The sequence below is a fragment of the Rhinatrema bivittatum genome, chromosome 6 (genome assembly GCF_901001135.1).
Source record: "Rhinatrema bivittatum chromosome 6, aRhiBiv1.1, whole genome shotgun sequence".
NCBI classification, from domain to species: Eukaryota; Metazoa; Chordata; class Amphibia; order Gymnophiona; family Rhinatrematidae; genus Rhinatrema; species Rhinatrema bivittatum.
In genome coordinates this window covers 106,126,766-106,148,545 of record NC_042620.1, presented here as the reverse complement: position 1 = coordinate 106,148,545, position 21,780 = coordinate 106,126,766, and the positions used below count along the sequence as shown (strand labels likewise).

The 21,780-nt window shown below is 48.1% G+C and overlaps 1 protein-coding gene across 1 annotated transcript in view; it reads right to left on the bottom strand.

The window, feature by feature from the left end:
- The window catches only part of LOC115093639 (collagen alpha-1(XXVIII) chain-like), a 271,500-nt gene that overhangs the window by 176,746 nt on the left and 72,974 nt on the right, over positions 1–21,780 (bottom strand). The window contains exons 6-8 of the mRNA XM_029605681.1: positions 2,661–2,681; positions 2,386–2,445; positions 317–370 (exon numbers count right to left, since the gene is read on the bottom strand). Coding sequence (XP_029461541.1) covers positions 317–370; positions 2,386–2,445; positions 2,661–2,681 — 135 coding nt within the window. The remainder of the gene's footprint in view (positions 1–316; positions 371–2,385; positions 2,446–2,660; positions 2,682–21,780) is intronic.

Here is a 21,780-nt window from a genome sequence, read left to right as displayed (position 1 = left end):
GATACAAGGCTGCCCTGCACTAGAACAGATGAGGTGGGGAAAAGATAAGGAGGTTAGTGTGGATGAGTGTGAGTGGAGTGTGGGTGTGCTGACTGCAGACTTGAATGTATGATAACAGTACTGAGTAGGATGGGTGGATTAAAAGGGGGTTGAAAATGATAAAGCAACGATTTGTTAGAATGTTTGTGTAAATATAGTTCCCACTGTTTTGGTAATACTGTACAATTTCCTGTATCATGTTCCTATGGTCATTTTGGTGTAATGTGTGTTGCTGGCAGAAAAAAAGATTTTGAAAAATTGCACTTGAAGCAATTACCTTCAGCCCCTTCTGACCAGGAGCACCATCATCACCTGGGCGCCCCTTTTTACCCTATAAAAGCAGACAGTATGCAGGTTAACAATAGAAAATTCCACACAGTCTTATTCCTAAATGACTAGATTTAGTTCACTCACTATTTTTATTGTGACTTCCAACCCAGATCAACCAGTTCCATTTCAGATTTATAAAAATGTATTTAATTTTACCTACCTATCACTATGGGGTCGATTTTAAAAGGCACGCACGTGCGTCCATGTGGGCGCGGTTCCCAGTGTGCGCACATGAACACACCGATTTTATAACATGCGCGCATTCCCATGCACATGTTATAAAATACGATATCGACACGCACATGCATGCCCAATTTTATAATCTGTGCGGGCGGGTGCCCCATTCGCACGCGCCGGAGGGGGATTTTTCAATTGCGCGTTGGGACTTGATCAGCCTTTTTCCCAGTTCCCTCCCAGTCCACTCCGATTAAGAAGTGGACTGGGAGGGAACTTCCCTAACCCTAATCATATCCTTCCTCCCTCTTCCCCTCTCTTCCCCAACCTCTCAACTAAACCTATGTAACCCCAATTTTTTTTTAATACTTACAGCTCCTCTGGAGCAGAAATAAACTCCACATGCCAGCCGGCTGCTGGTGCATGCTTCCCCAGGACAGCGTCTAATGGTGCTGTCCCGGCCCACTCCCACCCCTCCCCACCCAGACCCCGCTCCCGGCTCCCCCTTTTTAACAGGCCCAGCATTTCTGTGCATATTGAGGGTTACACACGTGGCCGGGCCTGTTCTAAAATGCACGCAATGCCTGGCCACGTGTGTAACCCCCAATTTTATCACACACAGGGCTTTGAAAATGTGGCTTATATTTGTTGACAAAATTAATTTGTCACTTGCTTTGTGGTTTTTAAACAGATTGCAGTGTAATTATTGTAGCCATCAAATTAACAAATCTGAGAATGTAGAGAATGTGCCTCTGGAACACCTGGCTCACTGTTCTGTACATCACCAGAGCTGTCCTGTTTGCAAAGCGGATGTCCAACTTCAGCAGCCACTGGCTGCAGTTGCCTGTTTTCTTACTGAATATAACAGAACCAGGTTGGTTCTTTTATAGTTCGGTTTTTTTTTTCTCATCTAGAATAAGAATGGGCCTAATTTAAAAAAAGGTTAAGCAGCCAGCACAGTTCTGTAAACTGTGTGAAAGGAGACCCAGTGTCTTCTGGTCGGGCTGTGATGCAGAGTACATTGGGAGGCAAGCCTTACCAAACTGTACTATCTCAAGTTACCAGGGTGTGTTCAAGTTGTCCAATTTAAAAAATAATAATAATAATAATTCTGGGCCTGGCAGTTTCTCCTGTTCCTTTGGGCTTCTAGCTCAATTAGAACTAAACTCTACTGCGCTCTATGGCACCATGAGCCCATGGCTTTTTTTGTCCCCCATTTTTGTAACCTTCTCCCCTTTTCTTCTAGCCCAATCATGGCAGCGATAGTCCTTATCCTGGAGCCAAAGACAGCAACTCCCTCCAGAACCCAGTATGTGAGCACCCTGAGCCAAGCCAGCAGGTGCTGCCGTTGTGCAATGGCTGGGACTCCCTCCCCCCACAGAGGCTGTGAGAGCATTGTCGCTGCAGCTCCAGCTAGTCCAAGGACCAGAAGCTGGTTTCAGGAATCAGAGCCAGGTCTTCCACCTGGCAGCACCCGGTACTGGCACTGAGCCACCAGGCTAATTTCTAATTCAAATATAGTTCAGGCAGTTCTCATTATAGTTATCTTTAAGAATCTGTTCGTGTTACCCAACGTTTCCACTCCTACCCTCCATCTACTGCATTCTTGGAGCAATCCTTACCTTACCTAGAAAGAATGCATATTTTGAAAATAGAATTTTTCATAAGGATTTTCCAGATCTCTTACAGGCAATCAAAACTCATCTTGGAGGGGAAAAATAAGTCCCAAACAGATCAAACCGATCCCCTTTATTAGTGTACAGCAGTCTTAACATAGATGAAATATTAGCTTTAACTGACTGTTGACAATGTCCCCATAATCCAGATGAGAAAATAACTTACAGCAGGCCCAGGAGATCCTCTCTCCCCTTTATCACAGTTACACACGGAAGCTTGAGGACACTATAGAAAACAGATATGAAAGAAATATATTGCAACACTTCCATACACTTTTTTATTTCAGAAATATTACAGCGCTATTTCATAGTAGTTTATCACTGTATATAGTAGATTGCAGCCAATTCTAATTGCTATTTCTGAAAAGCAAATACTAATTTCACTGTGTATATTTATTTGCACTAAATTATGATTAACATATAACAGTAGATGATACTAACCCCTTCTTCAGCAAGTTCTTTCTGTGAAGATAAAAACAAAACATGATCAGACTATATAAAGTAATGGATTTATGAATTAAAGTGGTTTATTGCAGATTTGCATCTCATGATTACCAAAATGTACAATTTTCTTATTCTCCAATCAATGCATTAGTATGAGTAACTTCTGTATTCTTCTTGCAATAATCACCTTGGGGGCCAATGTACTAACTTGCAATATTTTCTCGCTAATGAGGCTTTGCATAAGAAAATACTTGGAATGTGTTTTTCTGAGGGAAAATTTGCAAAAGATTTGCAAGTTTGCTACCTCACAGGTCATAAACGTTGCATGTGGTTTGCTACATGCAAAAGTTTATTTAAATTCATAGATAAGAGCTGCTGCAATGCAGAAAAACAAGCAAAGCTGCTCATTATTTATGAATTAGTAGAAAACATTTTTGCACATCGTTTTTCACATAAACAGATAACAATACCACAATGAGGTGTACTGTAGTTATCTTTTTTCCAGCTCTTCCAGGAACACATTTTCGCATGAAAGTTTGCCATCCAGCTCATTTGCATGGGTAGCAAACTTTCATAGGATGAGGTCCACTAAGCCATGGGTGATCCCGCAGGTTAGTACATCAGCCTCTTGGGATGAAATGAAATCTCTTACAGGCAGACTATTCTTAGAACAGGAAGCACAAACCTTCCAGGGGAAGGAAAAAAAAATCAGACTTTTGCAAAAATGTTCTTGACAAAGAGTTCTCTCAAGTGGAATCTACTGTTCCAGTGAAATTGAAACTACATGTATTCACTTACCAGCTCTTCACTCTTCCCTTTAATTACATGAAGTACCCCAAACAGTGGTATTCATATCACTGATTTTATTTTTTTATTAGCACTATAAATGTTACCACTGAATAACCACGGGGGCTGTATAGCAATTAAAAAGGAACTCCCCACGAAACAACATCTTTCTTTATCAATCCCATTCCTATAAAAGCTGAGAAATCCATGTGTCTCATTATAGAATGGAATTTTAAAGTCTGATTGATTCATATTCAGCAAATCCAGAGTTATTTAACCATATGATTGCAATTATACAACTATCTTTATGCTGTTAAGATTAGTAAGATATACTTTAAAATTCCAGCCTTTCAAAAAGTCAATTGTAAATACAGAAAGAAAATTACATAGTGTAAAAAAAAAACCATTTTAAGATCATAGATGGATTTTATAATACAAATAAAGAATAATAGTGACATACATTGTCGTTCAGTAAAATGGCCTTTGGCGTCACAACATACCTGAGATATGTAATTAATAAAGCAACTATATGCCCTGGCATTTTCTGCTGTTTAATAGAGTTACGAATAACATAGTGCAGCTAGATCTAAAGCTTTTTCTTTGGAAAAACTATACATATTTAAATGTAATGTTTTACAATGGAACATGAAAAGGCAAAAAGAATTCCTTTCTTAAGGGTGAACATCCTGAAATGTTAATGATACTGTGCTTTCTATCTCTTTGATGGATTTGTGGCAGCTTGCTTTTAGTTTATTTCAGCTGCAAACATGTACACTTTACTAGCACCTCGGCAAACTATGGGGCCAATGTACTAAAGTGTGCTAATACTCTCACAAGCATTAACACCTGTTAATTCCTGCATGTTAAAAGTTGATGTTAAATGTTCACTAGTACATTGGCCTCTCCCTTAGCTTCCCCCACTCTCCCGACCCCCCCCCAAAAAAGTTTTAAATTACCTGGTGGTCCCAGGAGCAATCTCCCGCTCTCGGGCCGGTGGCTGCCACTAATAAAAATGGCGCCGATGGCCCTTTGCCCTTACCATGTTACAGGGTATCCGTGCCATTGGCCGGCCCCTGTCACATGCTAGGAGTAATGGACGGCCGGCGCCGATTCCGATTCACATCTCTACAGAGAATAAAACACTAATGATAATAAGTCTTAAAAGGGCCTTCTAATACATGTCCAAACAAATGATAGCAAAACATGGACCTGGAAATGCAATGGCGTAATCTACCGTAATTCTTTATAGAAACCAGCAATATTTGTAGTAATTTATATGGGAATTAGGATAATTATGTTCATCCTAAAATACCACTCAGTATTATTTAATAAGACTGAGTCTCTCATGTCACTTTATCTTTGTTTCCAATTTTTTACACTGAAAAACATTTTCTTATGAGGTTACCAATTATACTTAATTGAACTAAGTTAATCCACTGAAAAAGCTTTAGCATATTAAATAAGAGCCTGCTGGCAGTAGAGCCTGGTTCTAACTGACCTGGAAGCTGAAAGGAGCAAGCAGAAATTGCCAGGCCAAAAATTAGAAAACTTCAGAAATTATATATTTATATAGTGTCATTGGTGTGCACAGATTTGTGCAGTATAATTTACGTGGTTACACTATCCCTGTCACAAAGAGTTTACAGTCTAATGCTTTGAGAACTAAGAGGCCAAGTGACTTGCTCAAGGTCATACAGAGAATGATAAATATGTTATGTTATGAGTAAAGTCAATAGTGGACCCTTGGGCCGGCTGAGGTGGACAGCGTCCACAGGAGTTAATAAGCCGGGAGGCGGCACTCAGCTGGAGCGGACTGATGGTGTCTTCACCCTGGAAACCCAAGACCCCCCCAGGAGGAGCCCGTAGGGGTCCGAGTCGCTGGGACTTAGGAGAATCGTGAATGAGTCCAAGGTCTGTGGCTGGCTGAAGACAAAGGAGAATCGTGAAGAAGACCAAGGTTCGAGGCTGGCAGAAGACAAAGGAGAATCGTGAAGAAGACCAAGGTTCGAGGCTGGCAGAAGACAAAGGAGAATCGTGAAGAAGACCAAGGTTCGTGGCTGGCTGAAGACAAAGGAGAATCGTGAAGAAGACCAAGGTTCGTGGCTGGCTGAAGACAAAGGAGAATCGTGAAGAAGACCAAGGTTCGTGGCTGGCTGAAGACAAGGAGAATCAGGAACCGGAGCTGGAGTCAAGATATGTAGACAGCAAGTAGAGCCCAGAGCTGGAGCCAAGGCACAGCAGGACCAAACAGAACCTGACCTGGAAGCAAGGCACGGCTGGGACAAGCTGGAACCGGAGCTGGAAGCAAGGCACGGCTGGAACAAGCAGGAACCAGGGCTGGAAGCAAGGCACGGCTGGAACAAGCTGGAACCGGAGCTGGAAGCAAGGCACGGCTGGAACAAGCAGGAACCAGGGCTGGAAGCAAGGCACGGCTGGAACAAGCAGGAACCAAGGCTGAAAGCAACGCTGGGAAGCAACTAAGCACACAGTAGAGTGACCTCGTTGCAAAGGCAAAGCAAGGAAGTCAGACGCTGGTTTAAATAGCCGGCCAGCGTCTGACGTCAGGAACGGGGCGGTTCAGCACTTCCGGGTGCTGGACCTTTAAGAGCCCCCTGCTCGCGCGCGCGCGTTGCCTGGCAGTGAGAGAAGTCTGAGTCGTCCCTCGGCAGCGTCTCCACGTGGAGAGAGACGCTGCCATGCGGCCCTGCAGGCCCCAGGAGCAACGGAACGCGGCGAGACCGGGAGAGGCAGCAGAAAGGTAAGGACCCGGTCGCTAGCCTAGCGACCGGGACCGCAACAGTACCCCCCCTTTTACGCCCCCTCTTCAGAGGACTAGGCCTGTCAGGATGGTCCAGATGATATTGCTGTAGGAGAGTCTTGTCCAAGATGTTGCGGGCAGGCTCCCACGTATTGTCTTCGTCTCCACAACCTTCCCAGGCCAGCAAATACTCCCAACGTCTGTTGGCGAAACGAGCATCCAGGACCTCTCGTACCTGAAACGTAGGATCCCCATCCGTGGTGGTGGAAGCGTCGTCAAGAGGCCTGGGGTGGAATCTGGAAAGAATTACTGGTTTTAAGAGAGAGACGTGAAAGACATCATGAATGCGTAAAGTGGTTGGGAGTCGTAGACGGTAAGAGACCAACCCTACTCTTTCTGCTTCGCGGAAGGGACCACAGAACTTGGGAGAGAGTTTCTTGGAAGGTTGCCTCAAATGAATGTTCTTTGTACTAAGCCACACTCGATCGCCTGGGAGGAAGGTGAATGCAGGTTTTCGGTGTCGATCATAGTAGCGTTTAGCAGTGCGTGCGACCTTCTGAAGACGGTGTTGAGTTGAGGACCACAATTTACTCAATTGGTCCGCGGACAATTGAGCAGCGGGTGAGGAGGTTGGTACAGGTAGAGGTAACGGTGGTTTGAGCTGTTTACCGTACACAATTTGAAAAGGGGATTTCCCCGTCGCCGTATGTATCTGATTATTATAGGCGAATTCAGCCCAAGGCAAAAGCTCCACCCAATTATCTTGTTTGTGGTTAATGAACGCTCGTAGGAACAACTTTAAAGAACGATTCATGCGTTCAGTTTGCCCATTACTTTGCGGGTGAAAAGCGGAAGAGAAACTCAACTGGATCTTAAATTTTTTGCATAAGGCTTTCCAATACCTGGCTGTGAATTGAGGACCTCTGTCTGAAACAATGTCCTGAGGCAGACCATGAATACGGAATACATGGTGTGTGAACAGAGAAGCCAGTTCAGTGGCGGAAGGTAATTTGGGTAAAGGCACAAAGTGAGCCATTTTAGAGAAGCGGTCCACCGTGACCCATACCACAGTCTTGCCTTGCGAAGGCGGGAGTTCCACCATAAAGTCAGTGGCAATATGTGTCCAGGGTTCCGTGGGTATAGGTAACGGTTGTAGTAACCCTCTCGGGGGGCCATTAAGCGGTTTCTGCAGAGCGCAAGTGGGGCAAGAACTCACGTAAAGGGAAACATCACGTCGAAGACCTGGCCACCAATAGAAACGATTTATAAGATCCAAAGTTCTTAGTCTACCAGCGTGCCCCCCGGTCAAGGAGTCGTGGCCCCAAGACAGGACTTCCCTCCGAAGCCTTTTAGGAACCGTAGTCTTACTTGAGGAACAAATGGAAGTAGTAGTTAGTTGAACACAGGCAGGATCCAGGATGGTTCGTGGAGAGTCGTCCTCTTCCTCCGGCTGACAGGTACGAGATAGAGCATCGGCTCGAACGTTCTTCTCCGCTGGTCGAAACTTGAGGATGAAATTGAAACGACTGAAGAAGAGTGACCATCTTGCTTGCCGCGAGTTTAGTCGTTGAGCTCGGGCCAAGTACAATAAATTTTTGTGGTCAGTGTACACTGTCACCGGATGATTAGCCCCCTCCAGCCATTGCCTCCACTCCTCGAAGGCTAACTTAATGGCTAGGAGTTCCTTGTCTCCGATGCCATAGTTACATTCAGCAGGCGAAAACTTTTTAGAGAAGTAAGAACATGGCATCAATTTGCCCGAAGTATCGTGTTGACTGAGCACCGCTCCAACAGCCAGATTCGAGGCATCGACCTCCAAGATGAAGGGTCGTTGTGGATCTGGGTGTCGTAGGCAGGAAGCGGCTAGGAATGCTTGTTTTAAGTCTTCAAAGGCAGCCGAGGCGGTAGTGGACCAATCGTGAGCGTTAACCCCTTTGCGAGTAAGCGCCGTGAGAGGAGCTACCTTCTGGGAGTAATGTGGTATAAAATGCCTGTAAAAATTGGCGAATCCAAGGAATCGCTGTAGCGCCTTCAGGCCAGACGGGCGAGGCCAATTGACAATGGCCGCCACCTTCTCTGGGTCCATCTGGAAACCGGACGAGGAAACAATATATCCCAAGAACGGAAGCGACTCGCGCTCAAACTGACATTTTTCAAATTTAGCGTATAGATGATTGTCCCTTAGAGCCTGTAAGACTTGTTTGACGTGTTGGCGATGGGAAGAAAGATCTTGGGAATAGATCAGGACGTCATCAAGGTACACTATGACGAAGGAATGAAGCATCTCCCGGAGTACCTCATTCATCAGATTCTGGAAGACAGCAGGGGCATTACATAAGCCGAAAGGCATTACTAAGTATTCGTAATGTCCATCTCGCGTGTTGAACGCTGTCTTCCACTCGTCACCGGGACGAATACGAACCAAATTGTATGCTCCACGTAAATCCAATTTTGTAAAGATCTTGGCCCCCTGAAGTCTATCGAGCAGTTCTGGGATTAGAGGCAAGGGATAGCGATCTTTCTTAGTGATGGAGTTCAGACCTCGATAGTCTATGCACGGCCGGAGGGAGCCATCTTTTTTGGACACAAAAAAGAATCCTGCTCCTGCAGGGGAGTGCGAAGGACGAATGAACCCTTTGGCAAGATTCTCCGTAATGTAGTCTGACATTGCATGGGTTTCTGGCAGAGAAAGAGGGTATACCCTACCCCGCGGAGGAGTGGAACCAGGTAGTAAATCAATGGCACAGTCGAAGGGCCGATGGCATGGAAGCAGTTCAGCCTTTTGTTTGGAGAACACGTCAGCGTAATTCTGGTACGGCAAAGGAAGGTCCAGGGCAGAGTGAGAGAGTAATATCTCCGGTCTAGGAACGGGATCCAGGCAATTCTGGAAACAGGAAGGACTCCATTGCGCAATTTGGAGAGAGTCCCAATGGATCACCGGAGCATGTTGTTGCAACCAAGGGAGTCCCAGGACCACAGGGTGCACCGATTTATCAAGTAGCAAAAAGGAGATTGTCTCAGTGTGAAGCACTCCCGTCCGTAAAGTGAGAGGCATCGTAGTTTCAGAAATGGATCCAGGTAGAGGGGTTCCCTGGATAGAGGTAACCCGTAATGGAGGTATCCGGCGCTTAGTAGGTAGTCCTAATTGGTGTACCAGTTCTCTCCAGATAAAGTTCCCTCCGGCTCCGGAATCAATGAAAGCTAGAGTCTGAAAGGAGCCACCTGGATACTCCAACGTTATAGGAACTGTACATTGAGGAGTAGCATTAACATAGCCTAGGGGAACCTCCTCATCTCTACCTAGACTTGAGCTTTTCCCGGTCTCGCAGGACACTGACCCAGGAAATGACCCTTAGTGCCGCAGTATAAGCACAGGCCTTGAGTGCGGCGACGTGTCTTCTCCTCCTCGGTTAGGGGCGCCCGACCAAGCTGCATAGGTTCCTCAGAGGGGCTGTGGGAGGCTGATGATGTCTTGTGAGATAAAGTCAGAGACCTGGAGAAGGAGGGTGCCAAAGAGACAGGCCGACGAGGAACTCGACCCTCCTTAGCTCGTTGCTGCAATCGCCGGTCAATCCTCCCGGCCAAGTCTATCACCCCGTTCAGAGTGAAGGGCAGGTCGCGAGCCATCAGCTCGTCCTTGATACGGCCTGCGAGGCCTTCCAAGAAAATACCCCGCAAACAGTCATCCTGCCAGCCGAGTTCCATCGCCAGAGTACGAAATTCAATAGCGTACTCCGCCAGAGAACGGGATCCTTGTCGTAGCTGTAGAATTTCAGTGGTAGCGGTGGCAGCACGAGCTGGCTCATCAAAAGTCTGTTTGAAGTGAGTCACGAAATCCTGTAAATTGTGCAGCATGGCGTCCTGTTTCTCCCACATGGGAGAGGCCCATAGCATAGCTCTCCCATCGAGCAGAGACAAAATATATGCTACCTTGACGGCATCAGACGGGAACTGCCCTGGTAGCAAAGTGAAGCGGATGAAACACTGATTCAAAAACGCCCTGCACAATCTGGCATCCCCGGAGTATCGAGTAGGCGCTGGAAGCTGAGTCTGCGCGGGAGCTAGAACCGCCGGTGGAGGCGGGGGTTGTGCCACTGGAGGAGGATTGGCGTCCAAGCGACTGGCTAGGCGATCCACCGTAGCAGCCAAGACTTCCAGACATTGCTGTTGCTGCTGGATTCTTTGGGCCATGCCAGGGATGGCCTGCATAGGAGCGGAGTCCGCCGAGTCCATGGCCTTTGCAAACTGTTATGTTATGAGTAAAGTCAATAGTGGACCCTTGGGCCGGCTGAGGTGGACAGCGTCCACAGGAGTTAATAAGCCGGGAGGCGGCACTCAGCTGGAGCGGACTGATGGAGTCTTCACCCTGGAAACCCAAGACCCCCCCAGGAGGAGCCCGTAGGGGTCCGAGTCGCTGGGACTTAGGAGAATCGTGAATGAGTCCAAGGTCTGTGGCTGGCTGAAGACAAAGGAGAATCGTGAAGAAGACCAAGGTTCGAGGCTGGCAGAAGACAAAGGAGAATCGTGAAGAAGACCAAGGTTCGAGGCTGGCAGAAGACAAAGGAGAATCGTGAAGAAGACCAAGGTTCGTGGCTGGCTGAAGACAAAGGAGAATCGTGAAGAAGACCAAGGTTCGTGGCTGGCTGAAGACAAAGGAGAATCGTGAAGAAGACCAAGGTTCGTGGCTGGCTGAAGACAAAGGAGAATCGTGAAGAAGACCAAGGTTCGTGGCTGGCTGAAGACAAGGAGAATCAGGAACCGGAGCTGGAGTCAGGATATGTAGACAGCAAGTAGAGCCCAGAGCTGGAGCCAAGGCACAGCAGGACCAAACAGAACCTGACCTGGAAGCAAGGCACGGCTGGGACAAGCTGGAACCGGAGCTGGAAGCAAGGCACGGCTGGAACAAGCAGGAACCAGGGCTGGAAGCAAGGCACGGCTGGAACAAGCTGGAACCGGAGCTGGAAGCAAGGCACGGCTGGAACAAGCAGGAACCAGGGCTGGAAGCAAGGCACGGCTGGAACAAGCAGGAACCAAGGCTGAAAGCAACGCTGGGAAGCAACTAAGCACACAGTAGAGTGACCTCGTTGCAAAGGCAAAGCAAGGAAGTCAGACGCTGGTTTAAATAGCCGGCCAGCGTCTGACGTCAGGAACGGGGCGGTTCAGCACTTCCGGGTGCTGGACCTTTAAGAGGCCCCTGCTCGCGCGCGCGCGTTGCCTGGCAGTGGGAGAAGTCTGAGTCGTCCCTCGGCAGCGTCTCCACGTGGAGAGAGACGCTGCCATGCGGTCCTGCAGGCCCCAGGAGCAACGGAACGCGGCGAGACCGGGAGAGGCAGCAGAAAGGTAAGGACCCGGTCGCTAGCCTAGCGACCGGGACCGCAACAAAATATGAAATCTGAACTGAGGCCTCTAGGTTTGCAGGTCTGTGCCATAAGCACTAGGCTACAATACCATACCAGTGGATAATGACCTTCACAACTGACTGTAATGTGGTAGTCACAGTACTGACTCACTACATTCATCCAGTCAGTTGATTAATGATATAGGTCTGTACATAATTCAAGGTTTCTTACTTTTTGTAGCTGTGGGCAAATCAGTATTTTTCGCATTTCAGTGTTTTTATATACAAAATGATTAGCAACATGTCTAATTCAATTTAACCTAGTGCCAGCTAAGATTTCATCCATATAGCATAGAATTATAAATTATGATGCCAAAGGACATATGTTGAACTGCTGGAAATCTAGTTCTTCTCAGAACATAAGAAATTGCCATGCTGGGTCAGACCAAGGGTCCATCAAGCCCAGCATCCTGTTTCCAGCAGAGGCCAAACCAAGTCACAAGAACCTGGCAAGTACCCGAACACCAAGAAGATCCCAAGCTACTGATGCAGTTAATAGCAGTGGCTATTCCCTAAGTAACCTTGATTATAAATGAAATAATATATGAGAAAGAATGATGTGGGTTGAATGCCTTCCTATATTTGTCAGTTTAAACAGTTCAAGAATTCATTTTCCCTGTACTTATTATTCTCTCTTTCTTTCTTTGTTGCCTGTCAGTTTAACATTTTTGATAGGGATGTGCAGAGCAAAATTTTATGTTCATATTTCTTATGTCCGAAAGTGGGTCCCACTTGCGGCCAATATGGACATAAAAAAAATCTAATGAGTTGGGTATATGTACATATGTCGCCCATTAAAGTCAATGGGGGAAGGATTTCCAGCCTATTTTTGGCTGCAGAATTGTGGTTTTCTTATCAATTGGCCCAGGAGAGAGTTCCCTTTCCTTTGTGCAGGGAAGTACTCCCTGGAAAGGGTCCACCCCTAGAGTTGTGTGTACCCGGTGTTTACATTGGCATCCAGTGAATATCGTTGGCGTCTAGTGAATTCCGTTGGCGTCTAGTGAATTCAGACGGTACTTACGCACTTCAGCAGATGACAAAGGAATTGGAGGATCTCTCAGAAATAAGAATACGTGTGGGAATACAAGGTCTGGATGAACAGGCAGGCACAGCAATGGAGTTAAAACAGCAGTAGGAACACAAGGCCTGGATGAACAGGCACTTCATTCGAGGACAGAGGTCAATCCCAGCTAGGGACACAAGGCCTGCATGAACAGGCACAGGAACTAGGTTAAAACACTGGTAGCTCGCCAGCATCTTTCTGATGCATGCTAGAATATTGGCAGCGGTATGGGCATGGTCCGTCAGGTGGGTGTGCAGTAAAGCCCACCTCCACCCTCATGCTTGTTCAGGGAAGGACTCCCTGGAACGGGTCCACCCCTAGAGTTGTGTGTACCCGGTGTTTACATTGGCGTCCAGTGAATATCGTTGGCGTCTAGTGAATTCCGTTGGCGTCTAGTGAATTCAGACTGTACTTACGCACTTCAGCTGATGACAAAGGAATTGGAGCCTAGGATCTCTCACAAATAAGAATACGTGTGGGAACACAAGGCCTGGATGAACAGGTACATCATTCGAGGACAGAGGTCAATTCCAGCTAGGGACACAAGGCCTGCATGAACAGGCACAGCAACCAGGTTAAAACACTTGTGGGAACACAAGGCCTGGATGAACAGGCACAGCCACTGAGTTAAAACACCTGTGGGAACACAAGGCCCGGAAGAATGGGCACAGCAACTGAGTTAAAACACCTGTGGGAACACAAGGCCTGGATGAACACGGATACTCGGATAGTAATTATGTGTTTTTTTAATGTATTTATATTCTTATTCGAAAACGTTTCTAGCACGTCATACTTGATTACACTCAGGTACTGTAGGTATTTCCCTATCCCCAGAGGAACACAAGGCCTGGATGAACAGGCACCGCCACTGAGTTAAAACACCTGTGGGAACACAAGGCCTGGATGAACACGGATACTCGGATAGTAATTATGTGTTTTTTTAATGTATTTATATTCTTATTCGAAAACGTTTCTAGCACGTCAGACTTGATTACACTCAGGTACTGTAGGTATTTCCCTATCCCCAGAGGAACACAAGGCCTGGATGAACAGGCACCGCCACTGAGTTAAAACACCTGTGGGAACACAAGGCCTGGATGAACAGGCAGGCACAGCAATGGAGTTAAAACACCAGTAGGAACATGGATGAACACTGATACTCGGATAGTACAATTTTTTTTTTATGGATTTATATTCTTTTTTTAAAAAGTTTATAGCACTTCATTTATTTTTATATTTATTTGTCATTTTTATATACTGACATTCTTGTATTCAATGCAAATCATACTTGCTTACACTCAGTTACTGTATGTATTTCCCTATCCCCAGAGGAACACAAGGCCTGCAGGAACGGGCACAGCAACGGAGTTAAAACACTTGTGGGAACACAAGGCCGGGATGAAGAGGCGCAGCAGTCGAGCACAGAGGTCGATCCCAGCTAGGGACACAAGGCCTGGATGAAGAGGCACATCATTCGAGGACAGAGTTCAATCACAGCTAGGGACACAAGCCGCGGAGGAAAAGACACTAACCAGGATCCTCCAAGCCCTCATTTTCTCCAAATTAGACTACTGCAACTCTACATTTCTTGGACTCCCTTCCTCATACACAAAACCACTCCAAATGGTTGAAAACGCAGCAGCCCGTCTACTAACAAACACTAGGAAAAGAGACCACATTTCCCCAGTCCTAAAAGACCTCCACTGGTTACCAATTCAGTTCAGAGTCATTTACAAATCCATCACCTTGATATACAAAATCTTTCACCAACACACCATAATCGACCTACAAATTCCTCTCCGTTTATACAAATGCACAAGACCGACCAGGGAAGCCTACAGAGGATGCCTCCTTGTTCCACCCTCCAAAACCACTTATCACAGCACCTTTAGAGATTGAGCCCTTTCCACAGCAGGTCCACCGTTATGGAACTCCATCCCCCCAGATCTCAGAAATGAACCTTGCCTCCTAACCTTTCGGAAAAGACTCAAGACATGGCTTTTCAGGCAAGCCTTCCCGAACTGCACCTAACACACACCATCAATAAATTCTCAGCTCAGAAGCTGTATATATTGGACGCCATATTTGTAATGTACTCTTGTATATTTTTATATTCTACACATGTATATAATTAACCTCCTCTATCCCTCTTTATTTCTTACACTCCCAGTTCATAGCCCCAGTTAATTGTAACTGCATCTCTTCACCACGTGTATTTATGTTATAGGTTGTTTTCTTTGCACCCCTGTTTTCTGTAAAGCGACATCATGTGAACGATTTCATGAATGCCGGTATAAAAAAACCTTAAATAAAATAAATAAGTAAGTACCGCAAGGGAAAGTTGAAAACAACTTTGAAGAGGGAGTTCAAGAGGGCGTGAAATTGTAAAGAGGTAAATGGGTGGGGTCCGTGCAGTCCGCCCGCAGGATTCAACCCGGCGGGTTCGGTCGGACCGGGGTTTCGGCGGATCCCCCACCCCCACCCCTTTCGCGGGGGGTGGGGGAGGGGCGGGGAACGCCTCCCGGACGGCCCCGGGCCCCGCAGGGCGCATTTCCTCCGCGGCGGTGCGCCGCGACCGGCAACGGGTCGGCTGGGAAGGCCCAGGGGGGGCAGGTGGCCCGCTGCTCTGGCGGCGCGTGTTATAGCCCCCCCTCCCGGCGTTTCCTCCTTCCCCTTTGGCAACTGTTAGCTTGTCTTAACCTCATTCACTACATCTATGCAGACGATGTTCAGATTCTTATTCCCATAACAGAATCTATTAACAAACTTGGCTATTCTTACAAGCCTTCCCTGATCCTTCAAACTTTCACTAGATAAGTACAGCTACTCAGCTTTGAATATGGAACTTCGCCCCTCCAATATTCTCCTCATTTAGCTACCCTACTTATGCACTTCAGAAAATGACAAAGGAATTGGAAGATCTCTCAGAAATAATAATACGTGTGGGAACACAAGGTCTGGATGAACAGGCAGGCACAGCAATGGACTTAAAACACCAGTAGGAACACTAGGCCTGGATGAAGAGGCACATCATTCTAGGACAGAGGTCAATCCCACCTATGGACACAAGCCGCGGAGGAAAAGAAACTAACCAGGATTCCCTCCGTAACGGCGAGTGAAGAGGGAAGAGCCCAGCGCCGAATCCCCGCTCGTCCGGCGGGCGCGGGAAATGTGGCGTACGGAAGATCGCCTCTCTGGCGCCGCTCGGGGGCCCAAGTCCTTCTCATCAAGCCTCAGCCCGCGGACGGTGTTAGGCCGGTAGCGGCCCCCGGCGCGCCGGGACCGGGTTTTCTCGTAGTCTGTTTGTTTGGGAATGCAGGCCAAAGTGGGTGGTAAACTCCATCTAAGGGTAAATACCGGCTCCGGCGCGTGTTATTGCCCCCCCCCCCCCCCGGCAGCAGCTTCGCCGTTTCCCCGGCCGTTTCCTCCTTCCCCTTTGCCAACTGTTAACTAGTCTTAACCTCATTCACTACATCTATGCTGACGATGTTCAGATTCTTATTCCCATAACAGAATCTATTAACAAAGCCATCGCACTTTGGAACAACAGCTTACAAGCCATCACTAATCTCCTCAACAGTCAAAGCATGAGATCTTATTAAGAAACTGACATTATCCTCAACAAATTCTTACTCCTAGCAAAACCTCTACCAAGTAAGTACACAGGGGTCTGTATTTTCATACCCCAGTGCTTGCTGTTTGAATACCGCTCTTGCCGTACCGACCCGCAGGGACCACCTAGGGACACAAGCTGTGGAGGAAAATAAACTAACCAGGATTCCCTCAGTAACGGTGAGTGAAGAGGGAAGAGCCCAGCGCCGAATCCCCGCCTGTCCGGCGGGCGCGGGAAATGTGGCATACAGAAGACCGGCTCCCCAGCGCCGCTCGGGGGCCCAAGTCCTTCTGATGGAGGATCAGCCGGCGGACGGTGTTAGGCCGGTAGTGGCCCCCCAATAAAACCACCAAAGACTGCTTCTATAAACTGCAAGTTTAAAAAAGGATAAGACCACTCTTCCACGCCAAACACTTCAGAACCATCCTCCAAGCCCTCATTTTCTACTACTGCAACTCTACATTACTTGGACTCCCTTCCTCATACACGAAACCACTCCAAATGGTTGAAAACGCAGCAGCCCGTCTACTAACAAACACTAGGAAAGGAGGCCACATTTCCCCAGTCCTAAAAGACCTTCACTGGTTACCAATTCAGTTCAGAGTCATTTACAAATCCATCATCTTGATATAAAAAATCATTCACCAACACACCATTATCGACCTACAAATTCCTCTCCGTTTATTCAAATGCACAAGACCGACCAGGGAAGCCTACAGCGGATGCAATGCCGGTATAAATAAATAAAATAAATAAATAAAATCAATAAGTACGTAAGGGAAAGTTGAAAACAACTTTCAAGAGCGAGTTCAAAAGGGCGGGAAACCGTTAAGAGGTAAACGGGTGGGGTGCGTGCAGTCCGCCTGGAGGATTCAACCCGGCGGGTTCGGTGGGACCGGGGGTGGTTTCGGCGCATCCCCCACCCCTTTCGCGGGGGGGCGGGGAACGCCTCCTGGACGGCCCCGGCCCCGTCCAGGAATAAAAAAATAAAGTAAATATATAAAATCAATAAGTACGTAAAGGAAAGTTGAAAACAACTTTCAAGAGCAAGTTCAAAAGGGCGGGAAACCGTTAAGAGGTAAACGGGTGGGGTGCGTGCAGTCCGCCTGGAGGATTCAACCCGGCGGCGGGTTCGGTGGGACCGGGGGTGGTTTCGGCGCATCCCCCACCCCTTTCGCGGGGGGGCGGGGAACGCCTCCCGGACGGCCCCGGCCCCGTCCAGGAATAAAAAATAAAGTAAATAAATAAAATCAATAAGTACGTAAAGGAAAGTTGAAAACAACTTTCAAGAGCAAGTTCAAAAGGGCGGGAAACCGTTAAGAGGTAAACGGGTGGGGTGCGTGCAGTCCGCCTGGAGGATTCAACCCGGCGGGTTCGGTGGGACCGGGGGTGGTTTCGGCGCATCCCCCACCCCTTTCGCGGGGGGGCGGGGAACGCCTCCCGGACGGCCCCGGCCCCGTCCAGGAATAAAAAAATAAAGTAAATATATAAAATCAATAAGTACGTAAAGGAAAGTTGAAAACAACTTTCAAGAGCAAGTTCAAAAGGGCGGGAAACCGTTAAGAGGTAAACGGGTGGGGTGCGTGCAGTCCGCCTGGAGGATTCAACCCGGCGGGTTCGGTGGGACCGGGGGTGGTTTCGGCGCATCCCCCACCCCTTTCGCGGGGGGGGGCGGGGAACGCCTCCCGGACGGCCCCGGCCCCGTCCAGGAATAAAAAAATAAAGTAAATATATAAAATCAATAAGTACGTAAAGGAAAGTTGAAAACAACTTTCAAGAGCAAGTTCAAAAGGGCGGGAAACCGTTAAGAGGTAAACGGGTGGGGTGCGTGCAGTCCGCCTGGAGGATTCAACCCGGCGGGTTCGGTGGGACCGGGGGTGGTTTCGGCGCATCCCCCACCCCTTTCGCGGGGGGGCGGGGAACGCCTCCCGGACGGCCCCGGCCCCGTCCAGGAATAAAAAAATAAAGTAAATATATAAAATCAATAAGTACGTAAAGGAAAGTTGAAAACAACTTTCAAGAGCAAGTTCAAAAGGGCGGGAAACCGTTAAGAGGTAAACGGGTGGGGTGCGTGCAGTCCGCCTGGAGGATTCAACCCGGCGGGTTCGGTGGGACCGGGGGTGGTTTCGGCGCATCCCCCACCCCTTTCGCGGGGGGGCGGGGAACGCCTCCCGGACGGCCCCGGCCCCGTCCAGGAATAAAAAAATTAAGTAAAGCAGTAAAATCAATAAGTACGTAAGGGAAAGTTGAAAACAACTTTCAAGAGCGAGTTCAAAAGGGCGGGAAACCGTTAAGAGTTAAACGGGTGAGGTGCGTGCAGTCCACCTGGAGGATTGAACCCGGCGGGTTCGGTGGGACCGGGGGTGGTTTCGGCGCATCCCCCACCCCTTTCGCGGGGGGGCGGGGAACGCCTCCCGGACGGCCCCGGCCCCGTCCAGGAATAAAAAAATTAAGTAAAGCAGTAAAATCAATAAGTACGTAAGGGAAAGTTGAAAACAACTTTCAAGAGCGAGTTCAAAAGGGCGGGAAAACCGTTAAGAGTTAAACGGGTGAGGTGCGTGCAGTCCACCTGGAGGATTGAACCCGGCGGGTTCGGTGGGACCGGGGGTGGTTTCGGCGCATCCCCCACCCCTTTCGCGGGGGGGCGGGGAACGCCTCCCGGACGGCCCCGGCCCCGTCCAGGAATAAAAAAAATTAAGTAAAGCAGTAAAATCAATAAGTACGTAAGGGAAAGTTGAAAACAACTTTCAAGAGCGAGTTCAAAAGGGCGGGAAACCGTTAAGAGTTAAACGGGTGAGGTGCGTGCAGTCCACCTGGAGGATTGAACCCGGCGGGTTCGGTGGGACCGGGGGTGGTTTCGGCGCATCCCCCACCCCTTTCGCGGGGGGGCGGGGAACGCCTCCCGGACGGCCCCGGCCCCGTCCAGGAATAAAAAAAATTAAGTAAAGCAGTAAAATCAATAAGTACGTAAGGGAAAGTTGAAAACAACTTTCAAGAGCGAGTTCAAAAGGGCGGGAAACCGTTAAGAGGTAAACGGGTGGGGTGCGTGCAGTCCGCCTGGAGGATTCAACCCGGCGGCGGGTTCGGTGGGACCGGGGGGGGCTTTCGGCGCATCCCCCACCCCTTTCGCGGGGGGGCGGGGAACGCCTCCCGGACGGCCGCAGGGCGCATTTCCTCCGCGGCGGAGCGCCGCAACCGGCTCCGTGTCGGCTGGGAAGGCCCAGGGGGGGCAGGTGGCCCGCCGCTCCGGCGGCGCGTGTTATAGCCCCCCCTGGCAGCAGCTTTGCCGTTACCCCCGCCGTTTCCTCCTTCCCCTTTGCCAACTGTTAAGTAGTCTTAACCTCATTCACTACATCTATGCAGACGATGTTCAGATTCTTATTCCCATAACAGAATCTATTAAGAAAGCCATCGCACTTTGGAACAACAGCTTACAAGCCGAAGCCACCACTAATCTCCTCAACAGTCTAAACCTGGTCCTCAATGCCTCTAAAACTAAACTCCTCTTCATTTCCTACAAGCAAGAAAACCTCCCATCTCAGATCCATCACAAACACCTTCTCACCCACAACCATGTGAGAGACCTGGGAGTAATTATAGACAACCGTCTTGACCTAAAGAATATGATCCAAACCACAACTGTAAGATATAATATTATATCTTAATGGGCCTCGACAAAGGAAACTCTTTCCTATTGATCTTGTTAGACCTTTCCGCAGCGTTCGACACGGTCAACCACGCCATCCTCCTAAACCAGCTTTCGTCCATAGGAATCAGCGGCACCGTCCGATCCTGGTTCAAAACGTTTCTCGATAACAGAGGTTACAAAGTTAAACTCCAAAACAAGGAATCCTCAAGATTTGACTCTGTCATAGGAGTCCCTCAAGGTTCTTGATTATCTCCGACCCTATTTAATATCTATCTTCTTCCTCTCTGCCAACTTCTTACCGACCTCAATCTAAAGTACTTCCTTTACGCAGATGATATTGAAATCATCATCCATATCAAAGACACATACTCTAAAACTCTTGACTACTGGGAAACATGCCACCAGAAAATCAAACAAGTAGTAAACAACCTACACCTCATCTTAAACTCATCCAAGACAGAAATCCTACTCATCTCTCCTGAAAACAATATCTCCAACACTACTCTTCCCAACAACCTACCTACCACACAAGTTACAGACTTAGGAGTGATAATAGACAACCGGCTAAACTTCAAGGCACATATCAACAAAACAACCAAAGACTGCTTCTATAAACTCCAGGTTTGGAAGAGGATAAGACCTCTTTTCCATGCTCAAGACTTCAGAACGATCATCCAAGCAGTCATTTTTGCGAAATTAGACTACTGCAGTTCCCTATTGCTAGGTCTGCCCTCATCCTATTCCAAACCACTACAGATGGTTCAAAATTCAGCAGCCCGATTACTAACAGGCGCAAGAAAGAGAGACCACATATCTCCCATTCTGAAAGAGTTACATTGGCTACCCGTCCACTTCCGTATCATCTATAAAGCCATATGTGTCATCTTCAAAACTATTCATCAACGCATCTTATGCACTTTAGCTGATGACAAAGGAATCGGAAAATCTCTCAGAAATAAGAATACGCGTGGGAACACAAGGTCTGGATGAACAGGCACATCATTTGAGGACAGATGTCAATCCCAGCTAGGGACACAAGCAGCGTAGGAAAAGAAACTAACCAGGATTCCCTCAGTAACGGCGAGTGAAGAGGGAAGAGCCCAGCGCCGAATCTCCGCCACTCCGGGTTCGGGGATCTGAACCCGACTCCCTTTCGATCGGCCGAGGACGACGGAGGCCATCGCCCGTCCCTTCCGAACGGCGCTCGCCTATCTGTTAGGACCGGCTGACCCATGTTGAACTGCTGTTCACATGGAACCCTTCTCCACTTCGGCCTTGAAGAAGAATGCTCAGTCTGTTTAAAAGAACAAAATTAACGGACCCACTCAAGGAATATGCTCAGTCTGTTTAAAATAAGAAAATTAACGGACCCACTCTGAAGGTCAATGCTCAGTCTGTTTAAAAGAACAAAATTAACGGACCCACTCAAGTACAGGCAGGAACAGCAACGGAGTTAAAACACTTGTGGGAACACAAGGCCTGGAGGAACAGGCACATCATTGGTGGACAGAGGTCAATCCCGGCTAGGGACACAAGGCCTGGAGGGACAGGCAGGCACAGCAATGGAGTTAAAACACCAGTAGAAACACAATGGCTGGAGGTACAGGCAGGAACAGCAACGGAGTTAAAACACTTGTGGGAACACAAGGCCTGGAGGAACAGGCACATCATTGGAGGACAGAGGTCAATCCCAGCTAGGGACACAAGTCGCATAGGAAAAGAAACTGACCAGGATTCCCTCAGTAACGGCGAGTGAAGAGGGAAGAGCCCAGCGCCGATTCTCCACCACTCCGGGTTCGTGGATCTGAACCCGACTCCCTTTCGATCGGCCGAGGACGACGGAGGCCATC